General features: G+C 35.4%; 2 protein-coding genes across 3 annotated transcripts in view; both read right to left on the bottom strand.

Annotated features, from left to right (window-relative positions):
- Nucleotides 1–14,302: 14,302 nt before the first annotated feature.
- Nucleotides 14,303–16,014, bottom strand: LOC102801158 (kxDL motif-containing protein 1-like). Its single transcript, XM_006825514.2, has 2 exons — nucleotides 14,590–16,014; nucleotides 14,303–14,479 (listed from the first exon to the last, which is right to left on the bottom strand). Exon 1 carries the CDS (start codon nucleotides 15,869–15,871, stop codon nucleotides 15,407–15,409), a length of 465 nt encoding a protein of 154 aa, XP_006825577.1. The 5' UTR covers nucleotides 15,872–16,014; the 3' UTR covers nucleotides 14,303–14,479; nucleotides 14,590–15,406.
- A 2,979-nt stretch (nucleotides 16,015–18,993) lies between these two features.
- LOC102802095 (glucokinase regulatory protein-like) overlaps nucleotides 18,994–25,207 on the bottom strand; it is a 35,950-nt gene continuing 29,736 nt past the window's right edge. For both annotated transcript variants that reach the window (XM_085493431.1, XM_085493432.1), the window contains 4 exons: nucleotides 25,011–25,123; nucleotides 23,313–23,600; nucleotides 22,347–22,481; nucleotides 18,994–21,099 (listed from right to left, as the gene is read on the bottom strand). In XM_085493431.1, coding sequence (XP_085349557.1) covers nucleotides 20,989–21,099; nucleotides 22,347–22,481; nucleotides 23,313–23,600; nucleotides 25,011–25,123 — 647 coding nt within the window. In that variant the 3' untranslated portion in view covers nucleotides 18,994–20,988. The remainder of the gene's footprint in view (nucleotides 21,100–22,346; nucleotides 22,482–23,312; nucleotides 23,601–25,010; nucleotides 25,124–25,207) is intronic.

Raw genomic sequence — 25,207 nt, 5'->3', positions numbered from 1 at the left:
CGCATGGAATCCTTTGCGCAAGTGCGCGCCTACTTTCTTTTTGTTTAAGTTGTTTCAATTGTTCTACTCCCGGGTTACATAATGTCACTGCATATGAATAAATATAGATAATAGCAATGAAAACGCTCAAGTATAGACCAGTCGCGGTAATTTCGCGTCAGACCAAGATTAAAATATTAAACACATATTGCATGGCCATGAGGATACGAGTAAACGAGTCTATTTCCCCTGAGGGACTGTCACGGTGGGTACCAAAAATACCCGCTATTTCACGAGGCCACAGGCCGAGACAATAATTGTCATTTTCTTTATTTTTACATATTTGGTATATCATGTTACACGTAGTAAAGAAAATTAAATAAAAATATGGGGTCACTCATTCATTCAGTTCAGAGAAAATCAATCAATAATATACAGTGAAAATAACATCTCAGCCTTTTGCTTGGTGATATATTTTATTTATCTACTATCAGCGATATTTCCAGAAAATGAAAAGTACTTGTCTAAAATCTATATTGAAATGCAAAATAATAGATGATGGTCTACAGCCGCAGACTGACCAGAGGCCTGTCGACAATTTATATTCCTCTAATATGTTTAATCGACAAAATCTAATTTTAAAGATGTTAGGGAGAGTTCTGTGAAGGCCCGGTCACACCGCCCGAACTTTGTTGGAGCGTTCCTAGAGCGGTGGAAAAAAATGATCACCGCTCGTTACCGTTCACCACCGTTAAGGCAACGCCGTATACACTCGGCCATCGCTGATTGTCCCTCCTACCGCTCCAAAAGTTTTGAGCTGCACAAAATATTGCGAGCGGTGAGGAGCGGGCAATTTTCCGCTCCGGCAAAGTTCGGGCGGTGTGACCGGGTCTCAACCTAATACTAAACGTCATTTATAATGTTTGATTACTGTTAAATTTCGACGATTTACCATTTCAGGCATATTCAGTGGGTTTTAAATTCACTGTTTTATCATTTAGATAATGAGTACTATGCTAAGTTTTACATATTCACTGGGTTTTAATTTAGCGCAGTGAATAATTAACCCCTTTACAGTACCTCCAATTATCTTGCAAAAAACTACGGACTACACAAATGGGCCGGGTTCACACCCTGGGAATATTTAAGGTAGAAGCCTACTCAGAATTTTTGAAAAAGATGGTCATAAATTGCATGATAATGTTCCTTGGTCTATTATGTAAAATCATGAAGCTAATGTTCCATGGCTCCATGAAATAGCATTATTTTGTGTGGCGTATTTTGAGAAACTTGTCCTAATATTTTTCAAAAAATGCTACTAGTATTTTTAGAACAGTTTCATGGAGCTCAATGTTAAAGACAAATTAAATTTTTTGCCACTTTTTAAAACCCAGATCTTTAAAATAATTGAGACCATCGGTGTCCCTATGCTCGAGATATGGACCATAACGTTCAGTGTTGGGTTTTGCAGATTAAAACAGTATGTGTTTTTATATTTATAATGCGTATCTCGTCATTTGCGAGGAATAGTATGGTTTCTAAATTACAGTGACCTATAAATTGGATGGAGGGCTTTACTCAGACACGGGGATGATATAAGAATCAATTAAAACATATATTAATATTAATCTCGGTGCATTCCATCACATCCTCATTCGAGGCACTGTATTTTGTTACACTGGTCATGACAGAGTACCGTGATCTAGTTTTCTAAAAAAACAAACAAACAAAAACACTATTTAAATGTATGTAACTAAACCAAGAGTAAAGAACTAAATATGAACACGAATATCTATTTCAAAAGAATCACGGGTGTGTGTTTTTGATCTTTAAGTTCCGAGTTTTAGTAATATACCGATAGTGTGGAGTAAGTAAATAATCGACATAGGTAATTTCGCAGAGAGCCCTGTAACCAAACCATAAGGTTGTCTACGATTTTTATCGCTCAGAAACATTGTACTTCTTCTAACAATAATGTTAGTTAAAGGGTGGTAGTCAAAAATCAATGTTTATCAACAAAAAAATGTCGCACATGCGCGGCGCGACGAGTACCGCCCTTTAACAATGTTAATCGGTAGTCGATGAGAATCTGCGTCTCTTGCATATAGTTTCCGTTCTTGTTTGTAACATCCCCCGTATTTTGGTATTTTGACAAAACTCTTGACATGTTTTGAACATGTGCACACGTTCTAAACTGTGAGTAATATGATTGTCCGCATTTGTATTGATTTAAGGCTTAACATTTATAGTTATTGTTTAAATAACTATTTACAACGACCAACAATTAGTTTGCTTTTATAGATTGACATATGACCACGTCACATATGTAAATCGATTTCCATGAACAGTATAAGATGAAGAAGCTAAAAACTAATCTGCGCAAGTTACTAGAACTAATAAGAAACACGGCCCGTGGATCGGCGTGGACGGGTTTCACGCTCTCTGTACATAATAAACTCTGTTGGTATTCATCGTTTTCATGGAAGCACTGTGGTTCATGGGAAGACCTGCATGACGTGTCGGTGTCGAGCCCGGATGTCGAGTGTCGGATCATAGTACATGCTTACTTACTAAGTCACAAACGTTTCAAATGGCTTTTTCTTTTTCAATCAATATAAATACCGACAAGACAGCAGCGGTACAACTAGTCGGTTCATTAAATGGTCAGAGACTCGTGTGTTAATTTGATCATAGTGTCCAAAAACTGCGACAATCAAACAAACTGGTACAGTGAGTGTACGTGATGTTCCAAGTTTGTTGCATTTGCGCGGCAAACTCTCGTTTACGCGCAACGCGCAAAACACGCGCAATCTTGTGTTGTGGGCGTTCAATTTGCTCGCCGAACTCCGAATCGTGCAAATACAGCAGAACACGAAGTTTTTCCTCTGTTTTGCGCTTTATAACTGATGGCGTATACAACTGCTCAACAGGCGATTTTATATAACAGTTTAAGTTACTCTATTCGGAATAAATATTTTTGAGAGAGGCTCAGTTTTCCATTTCCATGTTTCGAATGTTCGGAAAAGAACGCCTTGCGACGTATCGCAACGGTTTATGTGGTCTTCATTGTGTACGATGTGATTAAGCTGCACTAAATGAAATGCCACACGAAATCAAAATGAAGTTTAGTCTTCATTTTGTGGAACTATGCTTACATCGTTACATAGCAGAATTTCAACAGTCGGCGCAATTCTAGTTTTCAGTGTTTTCATGTTGACTTTACCGACATCGCAGGGAACGAACTCCAGTCATCCAACACCCTTAGCGGCGCCAATTTGGGAGGGGACGGAGACTAAACGTGAGTAAATAAACACTATTCTGACCATCTTTTTTACTCCGTCTGTTCACAGAGGTAGTAGACACGGAAATCAGTTATCTGACTTTAGATATACACTATATAAAAACGGGGCCCCATATAACAATAAATATTCCAATCAGAATAGAAATATCCTCTCGATTGAGATAAATATCCTTTAACAACAGGGTTTACTTACGACAGTGCGGACATGTTGGAAAACCCCTGTATTTATATTCACAATGAATTATATTAATGTAAATTTTATCCCCGCCAGGTACCGCTGTATTTCAAGAAAAGTTGAATTTTAAACCGGGGAAAGAAATATTTCTACCTTGTAAATCACAGTTCGTATCGCTTTACCAAGAGAGTGCTGTAATAGGGTAAGTTTTTCACTACAATGCCCGGTCAAGTACTCTCCAGGAATTGCCACACTGTTAGTGTGTATATTTTATGACTAGGCACCCAGGGTCTCAGTGGCTTTGGAGCCCATGGTGTGTTATTTTAGCCTAATGATTCCCTGAAAATTCAGACAAACTCGCAACATTATCTCCCCTTTTTGGCAAAATAGGTATGCTTTAATTACTCAAATTACGCATGTTTATGTTTTCGTAAAAATGTTACATTTGGTAAAGTGCTTGCCCTATAGTACCTTGAAGTACCCGTGCATAATGTCATACTGTTCTAATTTAAGTTCTTTACATCATTATGAAAATGTTAAAGATCTGCACGTGTTGGTGAGTTTCATGAATACTTGTATAAAGCCTAAACATTGTTATTTTCTACAGGTGGTACAAGAATGGGAAATTTATGGAAAGGGATGATTTGAAATTTAGCCTCGATGAGACTTGGACACTGGCTATCTTCCACTCTGGGAGCACTGATAGTGCCATCTACACATGTCAAGTTACATACTCCAAGACTACTGTGATAACCAATGAGCTATTGGTAACAGTAGGGGAAGCGAAGTCAGGGGGTACTCCAGGTGCCAGTATTGCTTATTTTTTACTAGTATTGCGCCCTCTATTACCAGTGGAGGTTTTCCCCAGCTGGCAGAGGGCGCAATACACTCCAGTGAATTTCATCTATAAAGGAGGGAGATAAAGGGCGACAGTCGTCGCGATGCGCATGTGCGACATTTATGTTGATAAACATTGATTTTCCAATAATCGAATGCACTCTTCTAATGAAAATCATAAGTAGGTTTGACTTGTGCGCGACTTGCACTAATTACTGTCGATGACTTATTCAACACCTTTCAATCACCTAAAAAAATACCTAATTAAAGCTTGTTAACGTCTCAGTTTGTACTTGTTGGTGTGCACAACAGTCAAAGTTGCCATCTTTGTTTATATAAGACCCATATATCACGCACATGCGCGGCGCAACGACTACCGCCCTTTAATGTGAACAGTTTCTCAAACATAAACATGGCGATTTCATTCAAACTTTTGTACGAGGATCATGCATATTGGGTTACAGGTGCACGTTGCATTTTTTCGAGATCCAAACAATTGTGACCATTTTGTTTTTTTCATTCATGTCTAATACTACCGTTAAAGCGCAGTAGTCGTCGCACTGCGCATGTTTGACATTTGTGTTGATAAACATTTCCCACAATCCATTGCACTCTTCAAAAGGAAGTATGAGGTTTGACCTGGTCGCGACTTGCACTGATTACCGCCGGTGACTCCTTCGATACCTTCCAATCACAGGGAAATTACGTAATTAAAGCTCGGAAACGTGTCAGTTCGTACTCGTTGATCTGCGCAACAGTCAAAGTCGCCATCTTTCTTCATATATCTTGCACATGCGCGTCGACTACCGCGCTTTAATATATATCGCCTGATTCAGTTGAAAGTCTGCACTTATACTCATAGGTAATAACATACATACATACATTTGGTGTGTCTTCATCATATTTGACAAATTATTTTATCTAAAATTCTAAAATCGCAGTCTGTAAATGTGCCTGGAATCATTTCTCTCAGATGAACAGGACTTGTATCAGAATATACATACTGGGTTACAGATGCATGTCACATAGTTTTTGGTTTTTTTAGACTAGACCAAATATAACAGGCAGTCATTTGGCTTTTTTATGTATATCTATAATGGTTTCCCTGTCTGTATGTGTGATTATATTATCATATTTTAATTTATCAGTCTTTGCACTTACTGCATTGAAATTGACCTAAAGGATGATGCATGGAGCCCTTTGGTAGACATTTACATATGATTTGCAGTGAACACAGTGATTGACTACCAGTAATAGGTCAATAGGTCAATAAGAGTCACAATGGATTCTCATCGGACAGCTCTCATGTACACGACAATTGAGAAATTTAAATTTCCTAAAATGTTTCAATACCAAGGGCAATCATCCGGACCCCAGTTTTGGAGATCAGTACTGCACCATCACAAAGGATTTACTTTGAGAATATGATATAGTTATTCTTGTAGAACCTTCAAGAATAGAAACCGCTTCTATGATGTAGACACACCCAATAGGTGATTTTCCATTCAACTACGAGATCTTGCATATTGCGTAAAAGACGTGAACGTCTGTCGCAATAATCGATTTGATTTTGAACTCAAATTTCTGTTTTTCACAGCTCAAAGTCTTTGACAGGTGAATATTGCGTTCAGATACCCTCACTTCTTCAAAATTGGCCAACATCAAATGTGTACAGCACATTATTAAAGGGCGGTGGTCGTCGCGCTGCACATGTGCGACATTTGTGTTGATAAACATTGATTTTCCCACAATCCAGTGCACAAGTATGAGGTTTGACCTTGGCGCGACTTGCTCTAATTACAACTGGTGACTCCTTCGATACCTTCTAATCACCTAAAAATACCCCATTAATGCCTGGTAACAGTCAAAGTTGCCATTTTTGTTTATATGAGACCCGTATATCTTGCGCAATACTTGTGTTTGTCGAATCCTATTTTTACGTTTGACTTGAATGAATGTACAATGGTCTATTGCTCTTCATGTGTCGGACCATTGTTTTGATTGCAGTAGTGAATCTGGAAAAATTAATGTTGACAAAATTAAATTACATCTAACACATTATGTTTATGTTCTTGCAGGTTTAACAGTATGGGTAGGTGCTGGAGTTGGTTGTTTAGTCACACTGGGAGCATTTGGAGCCTGGCTTTATAAAAGGTACGTCACACATGATCAGCAAAATGATATTCTCTTTAATTTGAAAAAAACTTCAGTTGCACTAAAAGAAATATGATGTGCTTAGAGTATGGACAATCTATAATCATGGGCTGGGCATCGAAAATACAAAATTTTCAAAATTACCTCCCAGAAAAAAAATTCCAACCACAATGCAAAAAATGCATGATCACATGTTGTATTACACGCCCAACACCAGGATTATAATGTTACCAGTAATTAACATGCATACCATTTTCTCTCATTGTTTTACTCACAGTGACAAACTTGGTGACTATATTCCAGCCTTTAAAAAACAGAAATAAGAATTCATCAAGATTTGTGATGTTAAAGACAATATCCACACCAGAATGGCATCGACCGCACCGCGATTAGGAAACATTTTAAGTTGAAATAGGATTTTACTCACTGAATATTAATGAACTGATTGAGCGCGATTTGTTGCAGTTTTTTTGATTTTTATATTTATTGTGTCAATCAGAATTTATTAAAAAAAATAACCATCATCGAGAAATTATATCTGCACTAGGCTATTTTATGGGCATTATAAACATTATCCATTACATTTTTTTGATAAGCCTGTATTTTACTTCACTATGATACTTACACTACAAGTACTACAAGGCAGGAGTGGACCATAAACCAAGAAAAACATGATAGCAAAAACAATGAAATGTTACAACCCAAGTACATTCACTTAAAATTATGTAAAACCAGTTTTATATTAGCATAACAATTGATTATCAAATAAAAAATATCCTCCAGATGGTCAATGTTAACAAAATATTGGATTGAGAATATATAAAATTAAGTAACGAATTAAAATTAAAGAAGATGCATGTTGGCAAATTTTTGAAACTGAAAAAAAAAATGAGAAAATTAAAAAAAATAATCTCTCGAAATAGCAAAAATGCGAAATAATGAAAGGATCATGAAAACAACTTGCATCCCTTAGTGGCACAAGTGACGTTGACATAACTAGATCTGTTGCTGAAATAACTAATTATATAACCAATCTGAAACTAATATTTGCATAAGATGCAGAGATGACATTTGAGAGAAAAATACCTATCGTTTGCTTTGTTATTACGTTTTCTGTTTGCACTTTTATTGTACAACTTTCTATGATGTCCCATGATGACAGTATCATTGAGTTGGCAGTGGAATAATTAGGCTACATAGAACTCTACAATAGCCTGACAAGGTCGTGTGAGTTGCGCCCTCAGCGGTGCTCCGAACCCAACACATGCCTGACAGAACGTTGTAGTTTTTCACTTCCGCAACGTTTTTTTTGTCGGTACCAATCAAATTGCAGGAACGCCAGATAGTGACAGCCATCTTTAAGTAATCATTCCCCGCAGAATTAGTTGTTTGTTGACATATGTGTGATAAGGTGCTGGCAAGTTTCCATCCAATGTTTATTATCTTGTTGAAAACAGTCATCAGCTTGTTAAGATATTTGCCAACAATGCAAACACGGCTTTGATTGACGGTGTTACCATGACAACCAAAATACATATTCATTGAAACTCATTGCAAGAAGGCGTGAACTATGCAAATTCACAGCATTGATCTTGCCGACGAGACATACACTATTCTGTCAGGCGTTGGTGGAGTCTGATGCTGTTCGACCGACGAGGGCCTACTCACGCTTACATGTCAGGCTAGACTCTACAACCAACGATGACATGTTCGTTGCCTGGTTCGCTGGACCAACAACTAGCAGGAAGTAGGGTGTGTTTGCACCCATTCATCTGGTAACATGATATGCAAATATCTAGGAGCTCATGAATAATAAATTTATAGTGTTGGCAAAACTCAGTAAAGCCCTTTAAGTTTTGACCACCAGTGCACATGTATGCAATAAATTAGAGAACCACTGAAATAAAATCTAATATAAGTACATCACAGGATACGGTAACATGAAAAGCCACCAATATTTGAAAGTAAGCACAAAAAAGATGACAGTTGCTTCAACACAAAAGTTTTTGAAAACAAACACAGCATAACTGTTACAAACTTGCTCATTGGGATCTGGATATTAAATAATAAATAAACTGCCTCATACATGTACAATCTTTTCCTTGCAGGGCAAAAGTAAGAAAGTCCTGAAACAATGCAATAATGTAGCTAATCAAAATTTTCCATCGAAAATACCGGCTAAAATTCAGGTTGGAACAATTCTGACCAAAAATTAAGAAGAACAATGGAGTAACATCTTGTTCTCATAATCATCAGCATAAACGTCAGCATTCAGTGCACTCAAGTGTTTTATTTATTTTAGCCAAATTTGAAATCTTGAAAATAGTACAAACACATTTGAACTTAGTGGACATTTTATAGAGATTAAGATAAAAATATACATAGAACACATACCAACACATACTCAAGATTCCAAACTGGATTAAAACTGTTAGCACAAGAAATAGTTCATGACTGTGACAGACATTTTCCCCTCATATACCTTTTCCTTTATCCATGATTCAGGTAAGGTAACAATACAGTATATACTGTTTTCAAATACTGTAGAATACTTTATTTTAGATAGAATTAATTTTCGCTGAAAAGGCTTTTTGGGTGTTTTATATGGAATTTATTTTCACTAAATTTTTAATGAGTTGAATGTGAAATATAGGAAAAAGGTTATTACCAAACGCTTCAGCGTGGTATTAAGAGTTTGTTTTCAGGGGTGGGTGATACCAAGGTGGGAAATGGATGCACATATGGGGTTAATTCCTTGAATTGCAATATAGAGGGTTCAGGCTGAAATACAATATATAGTGTTTTCATGTTTCGTCTGATATTTCTGTGGTATTCTGCTGCTGTAAGTAATGCACGATTTGTTCCGAAATTCAGTATATTGTGTGTATTCCAGGGTTATTCGTTTTTTGCTGAAAACACCCCTATTTTTTAGTGGCAGAGTTTGAATAGTCTCACTCCCACTGGGAAATCTGCATTGTTGCTTGAATGTGAGTTAATTAAACACACTTTCCAGACCGGCGAAAGAGTATGCAACAGCCAATTTTAACAGCCTGTCACGTGATTTTAGTCTGAATGTCAACATGAAGAGGCTAGTCCATTTTACGCAGGAGTAATTGGGAGTAGAATATGTGAGGGATAGTATCAACAGAGATGTGTATAGTGAAAAGTAATATCTGTCCTTCATTTACATCTCTGAGCATTTCTGTTTTAGTATATTGGTTTGAAAATGTTGAACTTGCATGATTTGCAATGTGTTTTTTTAATAGGACTCCCCTATTGATCGAATCCCGGGTTTGAACGAGAACGGCACACCACGTGATTCGTTTGAATACAATGCTGATGGCAAACATGCCGTGTTACTGCGGTACTCCACTGACGGGATGACTTACTGCATGCTACAACTTCGCTTGTGATGTTGCTTGTTAGCCATGGATTACATGAATCTTGATTACCAGTCAAATGTTGTTCATTTGACGTTGGTAATCTTTATTTGGAACTGAGTAACTTCCTGGTACTTCGTACTATGATAAAAATCAGTCAACATACATCAAGTTCTCTCAATCGTAGTATTCCATGTGATGTACACCTAATATGCCAAAAATGTTGCTGAACGATTTGAACTGAATAAAAATAGCAGACGAAAATTTGTTTACAAAATAAAAATACTTCGGTTGCCAATGAAAACCGGTAAAAAACAAGCAATATGTTTTCGGCTGTTATCATGGAAGGGACATGAACGTGAAGCTAACGTCTGTTTATAACTAAAACCGGGCACCTTATACGAGGTTTGCAAAATAACATGGCAGTCATTAGAAGTCACTTTATTTTATTGTTAGGACGTATTCAGCCGTTAAATGTATAATTTCCAATCGTTTTGCGATAGTATTTTCTAGATTGGAAGCAGCATTTACATTTTATTCAAAGTTCAAAGCTGCGTTGGGATTCCGTTGACAGTGGTAACAATGTCGGCGCCGGTGATCTCTTACCAGTGCGCAACGTAGCCACAATAAAAGGCATGATCATTTGGGCACTGCTATTACAAGACTTTGGCTGTTGCCATGGTAGCGGTGGGTCAGGATTGTTTTTCCAATTAGTGATGGTACGACCTGCCTGTCAAGTATGAACCGTGACAAAATCAGCCAAGCCAAAAAAAATCACAGAAGAGTTAAAAAGCCATTCCTGCTGAACAGTTACTCTAACTTCGGGGTCAACTTTCTCATTAATGAAAAAAGATATCAAAAATTCAAATAGTAACTTTTTGCCCACACTCCAGCCGAGTACAATGAGCTATGTCTGAGGTGTTGTATCACAGGGAGTTGGACAAACTTGTGTATTTTAATAAATTATTGAATAATAAAATGTTATATAACTTTTCTTTTACCCCCTCCCCTTCCTGGTATCTATTTCAAGTATTTTTGTCAGGTTCAAATCGTTCACCAGCATTTTTGACATGTTAGATGTACATCACATAGAATGCTAGGATTGGAAGAACTTAATGTTTGTTGACCACCTGGAATCTGAGTTTTATAAATCTTGAAGGGCTCTCGGAAGATCCACCCGCTGCCTGGACCCGCAGTAAAATCTCCGATTAATATGGAGCCGCAACCATCAACATCGATATACCAAGAGGTTTCTGCTGGCGACGTTGCGGCGTTACTCAGTTCCAAATAAAGATTACCAACGCCAAATTAGCAAAATTTAACCGGTAACTAAGACTCAGTCTATCCACGACAAGCAAGCAACATCACAAACGAGGTTGTAGTGTGCAGCTCACGAGTCAGCGACGACCGTTTTCAACGAAAGTCATTCCGTCAGTGGAGTACCGCAGTTGCACGGCATGTTTGCCAATGTACAGATCTATGGAGGAACTTTTAACTTCAACATCAACCGTGTATCGTAGTCGCCCAGTTTAAGTTCTGGTTCTGTCGTGGTCCCAACTAAAGGGCGACAGTCGTCGTGACACGTCCTGTTCGATATGGGACTCACAGCGACGTATACAACGCGTGTAAAATACATTGTTTATTTACATGAAATTCGAACACGCGCTGTGCTACGACCACCGCGCTTAAACATCCACGAGTTATTTATTCCGACAATGACTTAAATTAGACGTCTGATTATTTTATTTTCACACGTACAGCGACACGCGTTCTACACTGACAAGCGTTGCTAGGTCGCAGCACTGTCTTGGAGCATATTAATGGGCAATTGGGTTCCCCGATCTAAATTTCTATCCCGGTTTGTTGCACGTTCTTTTTTTAATATGAAATAATCAAATATGGGACATGTGTATAATAACAGAACCCCACACCCTCCCCGTGGCTTCGCTCGTGAAAGTACGGCAGCAGGATACACCGCATCACTCGTGAAAATAACTTCCATACGCAATGAAAGCCATGGGGAGGGTATCTGTCATAATACTTCATTATCACTGAAAACATTTTTCCCCTGAAATAAATTCCAGTGAATATGCCATTTCCCTCATACTATATTGAGACACAGCGCAGTGAAAATTAGATTCACATGTAATGCTTGAAAACATGTCAGCAAAAATAAATTAAGTGAAATTCTACGTGACTTCATAATAGTTGGAAATGAACACATTACACCCGACCCTACCACTCTATATACAATGTAAACTACACCCCAAAACATCCTTTCACCCACAGTTACTACCATGTTTCACCAGTGTATTCTATTTGACGTCAGGAGAAATTGAAATAAACAAATTAATTATAATTTCAGCCTCTAGTTGACCACTGATTAAATAAACTACCTCGTCTTTATGTCAACTTGCAGTTATTCGTTGCCTACACCAGTGACTTCAAAATATATGTTTCAATCCCAGGAATTTCACTCGCTGTTAATTGTATGGGAGTGGCAGTCTTTAATGAATTTCTATTGTCATGTCAATTTCTTGCGATTACTCGAACATTAAGCTGTAACCACATACCGCCTAGGTGCTGTAATTAAATCCTGGTGTAAGCACCATATGAACTATGAACAATGCATGTGAAGCCAGCTGTGGGGTATATTCAATCCTATAGATTTCTCATTGTTTGGTAACTATTTGCTGCAAATGCAACAAAAATCAATATAAAAAATATTACCCACACAGTATTCTACAGGTTACTTGTATTCGCTAGATTTTATTTTCACTGAATTAGCCCTTCAGCGAAAGTAGCGAAAATTAATTTCAAGCGAAAATAAAGTATTTTACAGTACACATTCTTGCACACACTTCCCAAAACATATACCGGTACATGTAAGTGATAATAACTGCTGCATCTGCTCTATTATAAGCACAACTCTATCATGTGAGCTAAAAAAATGTGGAAATGGTGGAATTTTGAGTACACTAAATAGACATTGATTCATTTGTGTAGGTATGTGTATTTTCTAAAGCGTAGATCTGGTACATATATACAGTAGTACTGTCCCAAGGCCAGGCTCATATAATGTGACATGGTACTTGCATTAGTCCTGTAACATTCTCATACATACAAGAATATACGCATAGAATTTCTCAAATACATGACTCCACCAATTATAGTACATGGCATTTTGATTACATATTATTTATTATATTTTCACGATCTAGAAGTGTTGGGATTTTTTTAAACAAAGGAACAGGGGCGCAGCGCCCTCATGCCATTGTCATGCACCCCCTTACCCTGAGGAGCAGATCCTCTGGCAACCATAAAATTCTGAATGACCAGGGATCACATATGGCCACAGTCTTCAACTGTGACCTGTCTGATAGCAATTTTGGCCCCAAGCAAGCCATAGAATGCTCCATTTTAACTTAGAATTATCAAAAACTCCACATCCTGGTAGGGAGAACCATATCTCCCCTATTTGGTGGCGCCACTGAATTGCAGTGCTCCCTCTTGCAGTTTTTTTCTAGAAAAACCCCTGCAAAAAATATACGCATATAACTTCTCAAATACATGACTCCACCAATTATAGTACATGGCATTTTGATTACATATTATATTTTCACAGTCTAGAAGTGTTGAGAAAATAATTTCATAGAGGTCAATGCCTAGTCAGATATTTTCTTCACAATTGCACTTTAAGAAATGTATGCTTTTTAATTGCACACTCTCAGAATACAGATACTGTGGAATACTTTGTTTTTGCTGGAATTAATTTTCGCTGAAAAGGCTTTTTGGGCGTTTTGTATGGAACTTATTTTCACTGATTTTTGATGAGTTTAATGTGAAATATAGGAAAAAAAAGTATATTCGCTGGATTTTATTTTCACGGAATCATCCATTCAGCGAAAATAAAGTATTCTACAGTATGTAAACCTTGCAAGCCAAAGTGGTCTTACAGTTTTACCGATAACTTAATACAATCAGGTTTCTATTGCTACATATAAGAAGCAAATACATGTATACAGGGGATCATGTAGGAGCATTTTCAGTAGGACAAACTTTTTTTAACCTTCCCCTGCAAGTCAATTCATAGCAATGTTAGCTAATGCTACGTAACGCTTGTGAAGAACTGATGGTTTAATAAAAATGCTTAGAGCACTCACGGTTTCTTCTTGAAGAAGTGAAGGCACCTAAGGATTTGCTCCATGTATTGAACTGCTTTATATATTGGTGAATCTGTCATTTTGATTACATCTGATTTTTGATGTGCAGCTGTTATACTCAGAGAAGAATGTATGCCTGTACTAAGACAGTATTCATTAGTTGGGAAATTCTGTAACACCATCACTCGTACTGTATTTTCTCTATTAGTAGTGCATGCACTAAACGTATGTCCCAATATGTTATATTGTAATGATCTTACATACAACAAAAGCAATTCTTTGTTTATGAACACTTCTATAAAAGATGCATGTCTAGCGAAGCAAACATGGTAAACATTTTTATTGTCCATTACAAACACTGTACTACAGTCAAATACTGAAGGTGAAATATCATGGGTACAACTTTAGCAGTTTTGAGGTTTTAAATTCAATGATCTATGAATAAAACAATACTACTACTAGTATACTATGAGGTTTATTATGACGATACCTCAAAGTATGCGTGAAGGCAATACAGCGGAAGTACTGACCTTCGCGCAGTGGAAGTTGATGTGACAGCGTACTGTCTGAGTGCATACTTTGAGGTATCCTCGTAATAACCTTATTATTATACATCTTTTCCTTCCAAGGATACATCATTGGAAAGCCGAAACCCAAAAAGCTTAGAACAGAATGACAGCGAACTTCTTTGTGTGGAGTTCGGTCAAACACTGGTGGCAGCCATGTTTGTTTTTATTATTAGAGGACGCTTATGCGCGTAATCATTCCATATTTGGAATTCACATACGGCACACTGTAACTTATAGCGTTACGGTAATAGATGTATAATAATAGTATATATTCTATTGTTAAATTTGAATATAAACTGGATTTACTTGCTACACTAAAAAATTATGAGTAGGCTTCTACCTTAAGTGAGAATAAAACCATGCTAATAGCTAAGCCCTATATAGTATTACTTATATTTGATCTGGGAACAATGTCTCTGAAACTGTCAGATAGCTTGTCACAGCAAACAATCACATACCCCAGACCATTTTCACGAACTTGAAAGCAAGAGAGTTACACTCAAGGTACTCATGAAAACATTTCTCAGTGGAAGAAAAAAAAATGGTTATAGCATCACAGCCAATGCACAGTGAGTGTTTGATTTTTGTTCAAGCATAATGACACTCGCATAGAAAAGGTGATTCATGGTGTGACAAGGTAAAACTAGATACAGTACTACCATGTTTTAATTAATTTCAACATCAAAACTAAAATATGTGCATAAATACACCTTTTGTGTTTTTAACAGCTTTATAAATAATTCACCACAATACGTAATGCTTAATAATGATAACATGGGGTTCCATGGTAACATATTTCGCGAACTGTAAATATGTATTAATCCAGGTCATGGTGAGTAATAATGACGTCATTGCTGAGGCGAAGTCGTTTCCGCACCAGGGGTCAACTTTACATCATGATTGCCGTCCTGCTCACCAAGCTTGTCCCCAATCATTTTAGCCACCTCTTCCTCCTCCGGGGTCATCAAGCTCATGATTTCGGCCTGACTTGCAGCGTACGCATTTGGATGTTGTTTGGCGACTTGAATCTTCAGCGACCGTATCCTCGTAAACACAGTTTCTAAGTCTTTCTTCATATCGACTAACGTTCTAGTATGTTCCTTGAATTGTCTCATCGATTCGTCGTATCTCGATGTAGACAGTTTGTTGAAACTAGACAGCATTTCGTTTGTCTTCTCAAATCGATTCAGCATCTGTCGCTGGGTTAATATTATTTCATCAACATCTTCTCTGTTTACAAGCGACGATAGCAGCGAAATGAACGCATCCGACGCTGGGGTGTCTGTCTTCAGAGGTGTTTTGGGAGCATCCATGGCGTTAAAATATTACTGACGATAAACAAAAGGTCATCTCAGTCGCAATAACTCTCAGAAATACTCCAGAAATGTAGCGGTTTTCGTCCAAAATCGATCAAGAATTCACTTCCTCCGATCCAGCATAAATAGCGCCACCACTATGACCTATATTAACAGTTCAGTTCGTTTGTTCGCTGTGTCTCTTTCAGCCATGAAAGACGTTGGATTAACAAAGTTAAATTAAAAATAAATTAACTTGACCCTAAACATTAAACTATTGACATCGAATATTTAAATAAAGAAACAAGATTTATCCTTTAATTAAATGATATATTTTATACCATTTTTACTTAAATATACTTTTCATCTGCTATTTTGTTTTATTAAGTTATTCTTCATCAAAATCTGAATTTGGATGGACATTTTTTGTTTTCCCCATGTCTGAGGTAAATAAAAACAATTGCATTACTTTTAGTATAACTCACTATCATGCCAGATGTATATTTAAATGATTTTTTTGGTATTTTTAGCAACTTGCTTGTTGAACTTCATGCACTGCTGCATGTACATGTGTTGTAAATGTTTCAAGTAATATATCCTATCCTAACATTGTCTATTTTACTTGATGTTGCTTAGAGCACAATCATCTGTTTGGACGTATGCATGTAATTTGACAGTGTGAATTTGAGATAATTTTAGTAACTGTATTCTGAAGTTATAAGTTAGGGATTGGTCAGTTACTTCGGCCTGGGGGGGGGGTCGGCAGATTCCATTTTGCCAGCTGTAAATCTGTTGACCCACCCCCTATCAAATAAAAAAAAGTGGGTGACCCCCCCAACATTATATTATTATGTGCTTATGAAAACAAAGGAAATTTTGATTTTTGCTTAAATTTGTGTTGGATTTTGGTATTTTACAGAGCAAAATATGCATATTTAAAAGTTAAAAAAACAAACAAGCAGCCTGTCGGCTGAGATAGCTCCGCTGTTAGCAATGCACATGGCAATTAAAGAACAGAAGATATCATTAGAAAATGAACAAATCTGAGAGAGGACCACATGTAGTACCTATATGTATAATATATCAAAGCAATTGGACTTGCGGTTTTCAACAAGAAGTCGAAAATATCACTTTTTACCAAAAATTACAAAAATATTCACCAAAATTAGAGAATTGAAGATATCATCACGAAATGAACAAATCTGAGAGAGGTCCACATGTAGTACCTATATATGTAATATCAAAGCAATTGAACTATTGGTTTTTAACAAGAAGTCGAAAATATCACTTTTTACCAAAAATGACAAAAATATTCACCAAAATTAGAGAATTAAAGATATCATTACAAAATGAACAAATCTGAGAGAGGTCCACATGTAGTACCTATATATGTAATATCAAAGCAATTGGACTTGCGGTTTTTAACAAGAAGTTGAAAATATCACTTTTTACCAAAAATGACAAAAATATTCACCAAAATTAGAGAATTGAAGACATCATCACAAAATGAACAAATCTGAGAGAGGTCCACATGTAGTACTTATATATGTAATATCAAAGCAATCAGACTTGTGGTTTTTAACAAGAAGTCGAAAATATCACTTTTTACCAAAAATTACAAAAATATTCACCAAAATTAGAGAATTGAAGATATCATCACGAAATGAACAAATCTGAGAGAGGTCCACATGTAGTACCAATATATGTAGTATCAAAGCAATTGGACTTGCGGTTTTTAACAAGAAGTCAAAAATATCACTTTTTACCAAAAATGACAAAAATATTCACCAAAATTAGAGAATTAAAGATATCATTACAAAATGAACAAATCTGAGAGAGGTCCACATGTAGTACCTATATATGTAATATCAAAGCAATTGCACTTGCGGTTTTTAACAAGAAGTCGAAAATATCACTTTTTACCAAAAATGACAAAAATATTCACCAAAATTAGAGAATTAAAGATATCAACATGAAATGAACAAACCTAAGAGAGGTCTAACCAAGGTACATATACACCAAGTATCAAAGCATTCAGGCTTGTAGTTTTCAAGAAGAAGTCGAAAAAGTAAAACATTGACACGGACGACGACGACGGACAATCACTCATATGATAAGCTCCGCTCGACAAAGTCATAGTTATTATTAAGAACACATTTGTACGATTAACTTTTTTATCGTTTGTTCTGAAATAAAATTTTTAAAAATATATGCATGAGCGCGTGTGTGAATTCTGGAAAACATGATATCAAAAACAGGGTGACCCCCCTATTGGCACAATCAAAAACAGGGTAACCCCCCTACTGATCCACCGACCCCCCCCCCCTAGGCCGAAGTAACTGACCAATCCCTTATAAGAAAATTGCTGCCATTGTTGGCCAATTTCGAAAACAAACAAGAACAAATTACAGTGGATGTGGCTTAATATGGCAATAGGTGTTACCCATATTATAAATTTGAACAGGATTGAACAGCATAAGTTTGAGATAATGCTCTACACATATAAAATATAGGTTTTCTAGGGACTTTGGGGTTAAATATGGCCACCAGTCAGCCATTTTGTATCAAACAGAAACAAAATCTGAGGCATACATATTTGGAAATAATCAGCCCATGAACTTTTGTGATAATGCAACAGACAGACGAACAGAATAGTCAGGGGCTGAAAATATGCAATTATTATGTATAAACTTCTTCTGAGAAAATCAATCAATTATAAAATTCATCTCTCATTCAGTAATTACTAGTAATTTATCAAATAAAGAGATATTTAAAACTCATCAGATGTCAGTACAAAATTTTCATTAGGATCAAACACACACATCTTATCGTCAATGTAACGACACACATTGGATTAACTTTTAATATACATGTAGTTGAATTAACTTTTAATATAATTGCGATATGAACTTGATTAAAATGCATTCCTATTGCTTTACTGAACCTAAACTTCGCAAACTTGACTTAAATTTGATTAAATATTAATATAAATTATGAAAATAGTGAGGGTCGTCATAATGTAGGTGCTGACATCACAAGTCGGTGTAAAGTTAAATTGAAGTCATCACAACGTTGTTACCACACACACACGCACACACACACACACACACACAAAATAAAGCTAAAAACACACAAATATGTGTTGATACATAATACTCATATTATATGAATATATATTTTATTATAATATGATAAATATTAATAATAAACAAAAGTTACATTTACTTGTATCACAGCTGTCTTGAATTAGTCAATTCTTGGATATTTTTGAGTTGTTTCAATTACATGCCGTAACATGTATGAGCTCAAACTGGTAACTATATTGCCAACACAATTTGAGTGGTCGAAAACTTCCTAATTTGCAATAACAATTGGTGAAATCAGGGTCTCTTGATGCTTAGGGCGCATAACTTTGATTAAAATAAAACTTTTCGCTATACACTCTCATTGAATATATATATACATGTTTCAATAAATTTATAAAAATCACCTGATAATATATTGATATTCAAATTACATAACTGTTTATAATGAGGTATATCAATTTCCTGTTAAAGTATTATAAAAAAATTACAAATTTGGTAACAGTTTTTATGTAACATCATAATACAGTATATTATTATACATCTGTCATTGTAACACCACAAGTTACAGCGTGCTGCAATTTTGCAGTATTTTACGGGGTATTTTCATCCTACCATATTAGGAAATACAAATTCCAAATATGAAATGATTCCGTGCATAAGCGTTCTCTAATAATAAAAACAAACATGGCTGCCACCAAGGTTTGACAGGACTCCACACAAAGAAGTTTGCTGATTCTGTTCTAAACTTTCGGGGTTTTGGCATTACCATGATGTATCATTGGGAGGAACAGATGTATAATAATAAGGTTATTACAAGGATACCGTAAAGTATGCACTCAGACAGTAGGCTGTCACATTGACCTCCGCTGCACGTCGGTTGATACTCTTGCTGTACTGTCTTTGTGCATACTTTACGGTATCCTCATAATAACCTCATGTTAATTTCCATTTACTTAAAACCTGTATTTAAGATGCAAATGTTTTTAAATCACGATATATTTCTTAATTTCTTTTTACATCTTCATAGCGGGTTACAGCAAAGAAAATCTCCCTCTATTGTCTTTATAGTTACAGACACTAAAATTCGATATATGAAATATTTTTTGTAAAACAGTATATCAATAGAGTTATATTTGGTACAATTACAAATGAATTAATAATATATTTATTTAATGTTATTCATTATTCCATCCCAATTTAATATAATTTTAATTTTCCCTTTGTTTCTTTGTAAAAATGATAATATTAAACTAGAATGATTAATGGATGCAATGAAAGATTCAATAAACAGGTGATTTTGCATTCCCTGTGAGATATTGCATGCATGTGGACTGCTGCAAAAATTGTACAATTTGATTTTGCACCTCGGATTACCTGAATTTTTTTTGTAACTCATGATCAAAATGCTGATCCTTCAGGGGGGGAATATGGCATACCCTTATTTTATCAAAATTGACCATTATCATATGTGTATCGCACATTATTAAGCCTGGAAATATCTGTAAAATACTTTGACAAATCCCATGCAATGTTTTGATGCCACTATGACCTTTCTTTGCCTTGTTTTTTATGCTCGAATTTACACATAACATGGAATTTCGCAAGGAACAGAAAATGTCCTTTTTTGCATATTTTCATACTTTAATGTGCTTTTATATCAACTGTAAATAATAAAATGAATGTGTTTTCAAGGACATATATGCAAAATAATCTTAAAAAGCGGCCATTTTAGAACATTTCCCATAGGAATCCATTTAAACACATTATTCCATTGATAATATACTAATATTCAAAATTTGTGAGTCAAATGTAACACTACATATAATTGTCTTAGCATAGGTCATCGAACAAAATGTTGAGATATGATGTTTCTGCCATAGAAACCAAACTATTAGTACTCAAACTTGATCATTTTTCGGAGGAGTTTTGTGAAAAAAATTTCGTTTGGTGGCAATGTATTTACATTTAAGGATTTTAAACATTACAGTAACTCAATCCATCTTGGCGGATTTTGAGGATTTCTGAATATGGTTTTGTAATTGTTAGTCTTCATTTAGACATTAAAATAGCTTTGGACACCACTTTGACATCATTGAGTATCTGTATAGCTTCATGTACGCTACACTGTCGTACAGCAATTAACAACGCTGCAGGCACAACCTGGAAATTGAATGAAAAAATTTACATCACAAAAAAGCAGTAAATTTCCAGATCTGAGAGATAAAGAAACTTGAAATAAAAAAGGTGGTGTTTGTCATTGAGGGCATGTAACACCCTCATACGGCATTACATGGAAATTGCCCAGTGACGTTCCTGCTGAGACTCAACCAATCATGAGCGAAACGGGTCACCAATAAACAGGAAGTAGTAGTAGTTTGAGTGACAAGTCTCAACAGGAACGTCACCGGGTAATTTCCACGTAATGCCGCATGAGGGCGTTACATGCTATAACAGTCTTTCAGGCATTACGGCTCTCGCTTGAAATGCCTACGGCGTTTGAAAATAAGTGACTCTTTATTAGGCTCGAGAACTGTCGATAGTTTATGCATTAAAAACATTATTATATCTTTATACAAGTTGTTGTCGCATGCGACTGATATCGAACATGACATGCCATGAGGATTTTCGCAACGGTCAGTACAATCTAATTAGCTATGGTGTACAAATCCACAAACTTACTACCGTAAAATCTGTATTAGATGCCGCATCCCTAATTGAAGTCACACCCATTCTTTTTGAACAATTGAGAACCAAAAATTCATCATTTCTCATATGTGTAGATGCTCTAATAGAAGCCGCATCCCCTCTGTTGCATTGTACCATTTTAATAGAAGTTGCGGCTTCTAATACAGCTTTTACAGTACATATAATTTCTAGCAGTGTATCCTATCAAGATTCTTTACATGATGAAAGTGTACATCAACTTTGTTTCCAGCATTAATTCTCACATCAATATAACCAGTAAATTAAACATTCCTTTGTTTGGAAAGTCAAGTGGATAAGTATATCAGAATTCTTAGCAGGGTGATTTGGTACGCCATATATCAACAATGAGTTCAAGACAGCCTCTTCAAGACAGCCTCGTAACTTTCTCATATTTAAAATATCTATTCATTCACATTTTGTATTGAATAATTTGTGTGTATTGTTGGCGTTATCAGACAATTATTTAAGATCAAATTGGTGGAATTTGAATTTTATTTTTGTTTAGCATTGGTTTCATCATATCATAAAGTTTTGCTGAGTGACATACTGACAGAAAAAGTCTTAAATTGTTGACATGAATCTAATATCACAAAACAGTTACTTATAATTTAATGAGTTTACAGTGTGATTTAATTGTTCACCTCATTGAGCATCTGCAGTGCATTATGGGAAGAATTTTCACAAATACAAAAGTATCTTACCTTATTCATAGTCGTGGCCATATCAATATGTTTTGATATAGCTGCACTGCCCTGCTCGGCGGTGAGGGTATCAGTTTTATAGATAGACTTAATTAAAGCACATCTGGCTTCTTCCAAACTACAACCAGCGAATTTCTATTGACAGAAACATTATATTTTGTGAGCAAAATATCAACTCAATTGAGTTTAATAAGTAAAATCACATGCAACCACATAATGTATACCTCTGATTTATAATTACTTATCATACCATTGATCTAATGATCTAAATAATAAACTGGATACAGTAAAAAAAAGTTTATTTCTAATACATGTATATGTGAAGAAAGTTTCCATATGCCACAAATAACTTGTTTACTGTATGTTTTATGATGGAACGCTAAAAAATGAGAAATATACAAATTAGATAATTAATTTTAATATACAGATGTCAATCGAAAAGTAATCAGGCCTGTGATTTGTTCCAGAGCACCTATGTTCCATATTATTATTGAAATGTGCAGAAAAATTCTTGCGATAATACTAAAATACCGGTAGCTAAAATTTGCTAATTGTTATGCAAATTATAAAATTAATATTCACAGATGTCAAGCAAAAAGTAATCAAATCTGGATATTATCACAATGCACCTGTGTATCATGTTTTATTGAAATTTGATAACAGTTCTTGACAAACAGACAAATAAACAAAAGGACTGACAGGTAGATGGATGTACATACAGACAAGCAGACGGACGAACAGATAGACAGACTTGTACTAATAGTAGCAATGTGCATATGTAATAAGTCATATTATAATAATTGCAATTTTTCGGTTTATGTGAGCTTCTATTAGACATGTGCTTCTAATACAGTGACAGTATGTATCATAAGTGTGTGAGTTGATAATAGAGCAACTATATAGGATATGAAAAATATACAGTTTGTCCCAGTGTAAATATATATAATTGTAACATGCACTCCTTACCTGTATAATACTAATAGCCCTGTGATATAGTTTATTATTGCTGACTTTGACATCAATCATAAGATTCTTATAAATCTTGCCCTTCATAATATGACTACCTGTACTGATGGCATTTAGTATCCATTTTAAAGATATTTCACACAGAAAACCAACAAAATGACGGAGTTCTTCATATAGTTTTGTTCCTGAGAGTGTTGGGAAGACAGGAGAAATTGTTTCCTGGATACGGTGCCATGGTAATGTCACCATGGCAACATGTTTGAAATAGGATAATACTGTTGACTCATCCTAAAAATAAAATGTGAAGATCAGATTAACACCACATTCAACTTTTCCAATACACATTTTTTTCTTTCATATTTGTTGACAATTTGGTCAAGATTTGTGGGAAATTATGTCAATTTGGTTAAAAATTAACAAAGAAGTTATAGAAACAAGCAGCCTGTCGGCTGAGATAGCTGCACTGTTAGCAAGGCACATTTTTGAAGATATCATTAGTATAGTATCAAAGCAATCAAACTTGCGGTTTTTAACAAGAAGTCGAAAATATCACTTTTTACCAAAAATGACAAAAATATTTACCAAAATTAGAGAATTGAAGATATCATCATGAAATGAACAAATTTGAGAAAGGTTCACATGTAGTATCTATATATGTAATATCAAAGCAATTGGACTTGCAGTTTTTAACAAGAAGTCGAAAATATCACTTTTTACCAAAAATGACAAAAATATTCACCAAAATTAGAGAATTGAAGATATCATCATGAAATGAACAAATCTGAGAAAGGTTCACATGTAGTATCTATATATGTAATATCAAAGCAATTGGACTTGCAGTTTTTAACAAGAAGTCGAAAATATCACTTTTTACCAAAAATGACAAAAAATATTCACCAAATTTAGAGAATTGAAGATATCATCATGAAATGAACAAATCTGAGAAAGGTTCACATGTAGTATCTATATATGTAATATCAAAGCAATTGGACTTGCGGTTTTTAACAAGAAGTCAAAAATATTCACCAAAAATAGAGAATTTTACATGAAATGAATAAATCTGAGAAAGAAGCATCCAAAGTACTTGCATATCAAATTTGAAAACATTCTGACTTGCAGTTTCGAAGTAGAAGTTGAAATTGTAAAGTTGATGACGACGGACAATCAGTAATATGAACAAGTTATGACAAGATATATTTTCGCTATAACAATATACAAATAGGAAAGTATATACAAAGTATGAATGCAATCAGTCCAGACATGTCTGAGATAAATTGCTCTCAAAATTCACTCATACCACTAAATGGCTGCCATGCAGTCAGTCATATTAAATCTAATCACAATACAGGTATATTTGTGCATGTGTCCCATGATAGAACTATATAATTATGTATACACACAAAGTATGAATGCAATTGGCCAATACATGTCAGAAATATGTCTCTCACAAGTCTGAATGTGATGAGCCTGAGTGTGTCTGATATACATTATTTCCTTTATTATACATATATATATATATAGTGAATGAAAAAAATAAATTCTCAAAAATGACACACATTCTATGAGCCTCTTTTCTCAAAACACGGTTTAACTGATAAAATGAACGATGTTGACAATCTACTTGTGTATGAACAAACCACTCATTACTTTATTCAGAGGGGACACAGGTGTTGAAATGTCTAACTATGGATTACTTACTGTGTTTCCACTTGGATTATGTGGTTCTGTGAAGTATATAGCACCAATGTGCTTGGTATATTGCAGAATTGATTTGGTGAGTTGAGTAACACTGTCGTTCTCATTGCACACATCTATAACAAAGAATATGCAGACACGCTGATTTTTAAAATACTCACACTTATATTTCATGTGCAGATTATACCACACTCTTTTGT

This window comes from Saccoglossus kowalevskii, chromosome 18 (assembly GCF_978046115.1).
Source record: "Saccoglossus kowalevskii chromosome 18, keSacKowa6.1, whole genome shotgun sequence".
NCBI classification, from domain to species: domain Eukaryota; kingdom Metazoa; phylum Hemichordata; class Enteropneusta; family Harrimaniidae; genus Saccoglossus; species Saccoglossus kowalevskii.
The sequence above is the reverse complement of the archived record's forward strand: the minus strand, read 5'-3'. Positions and strand labels throughout refer to the sequence as shown.

What these genes read in the sequence shown, in the direction of transcription:
- LOC102801158 (XM_006825514.2), bottom strand. Translation starts at nt 15,871, where the DNA reads ATGGATGCTCCCAAAACACCTCTGAAGACAGACACCCCAGCGTCGGAT.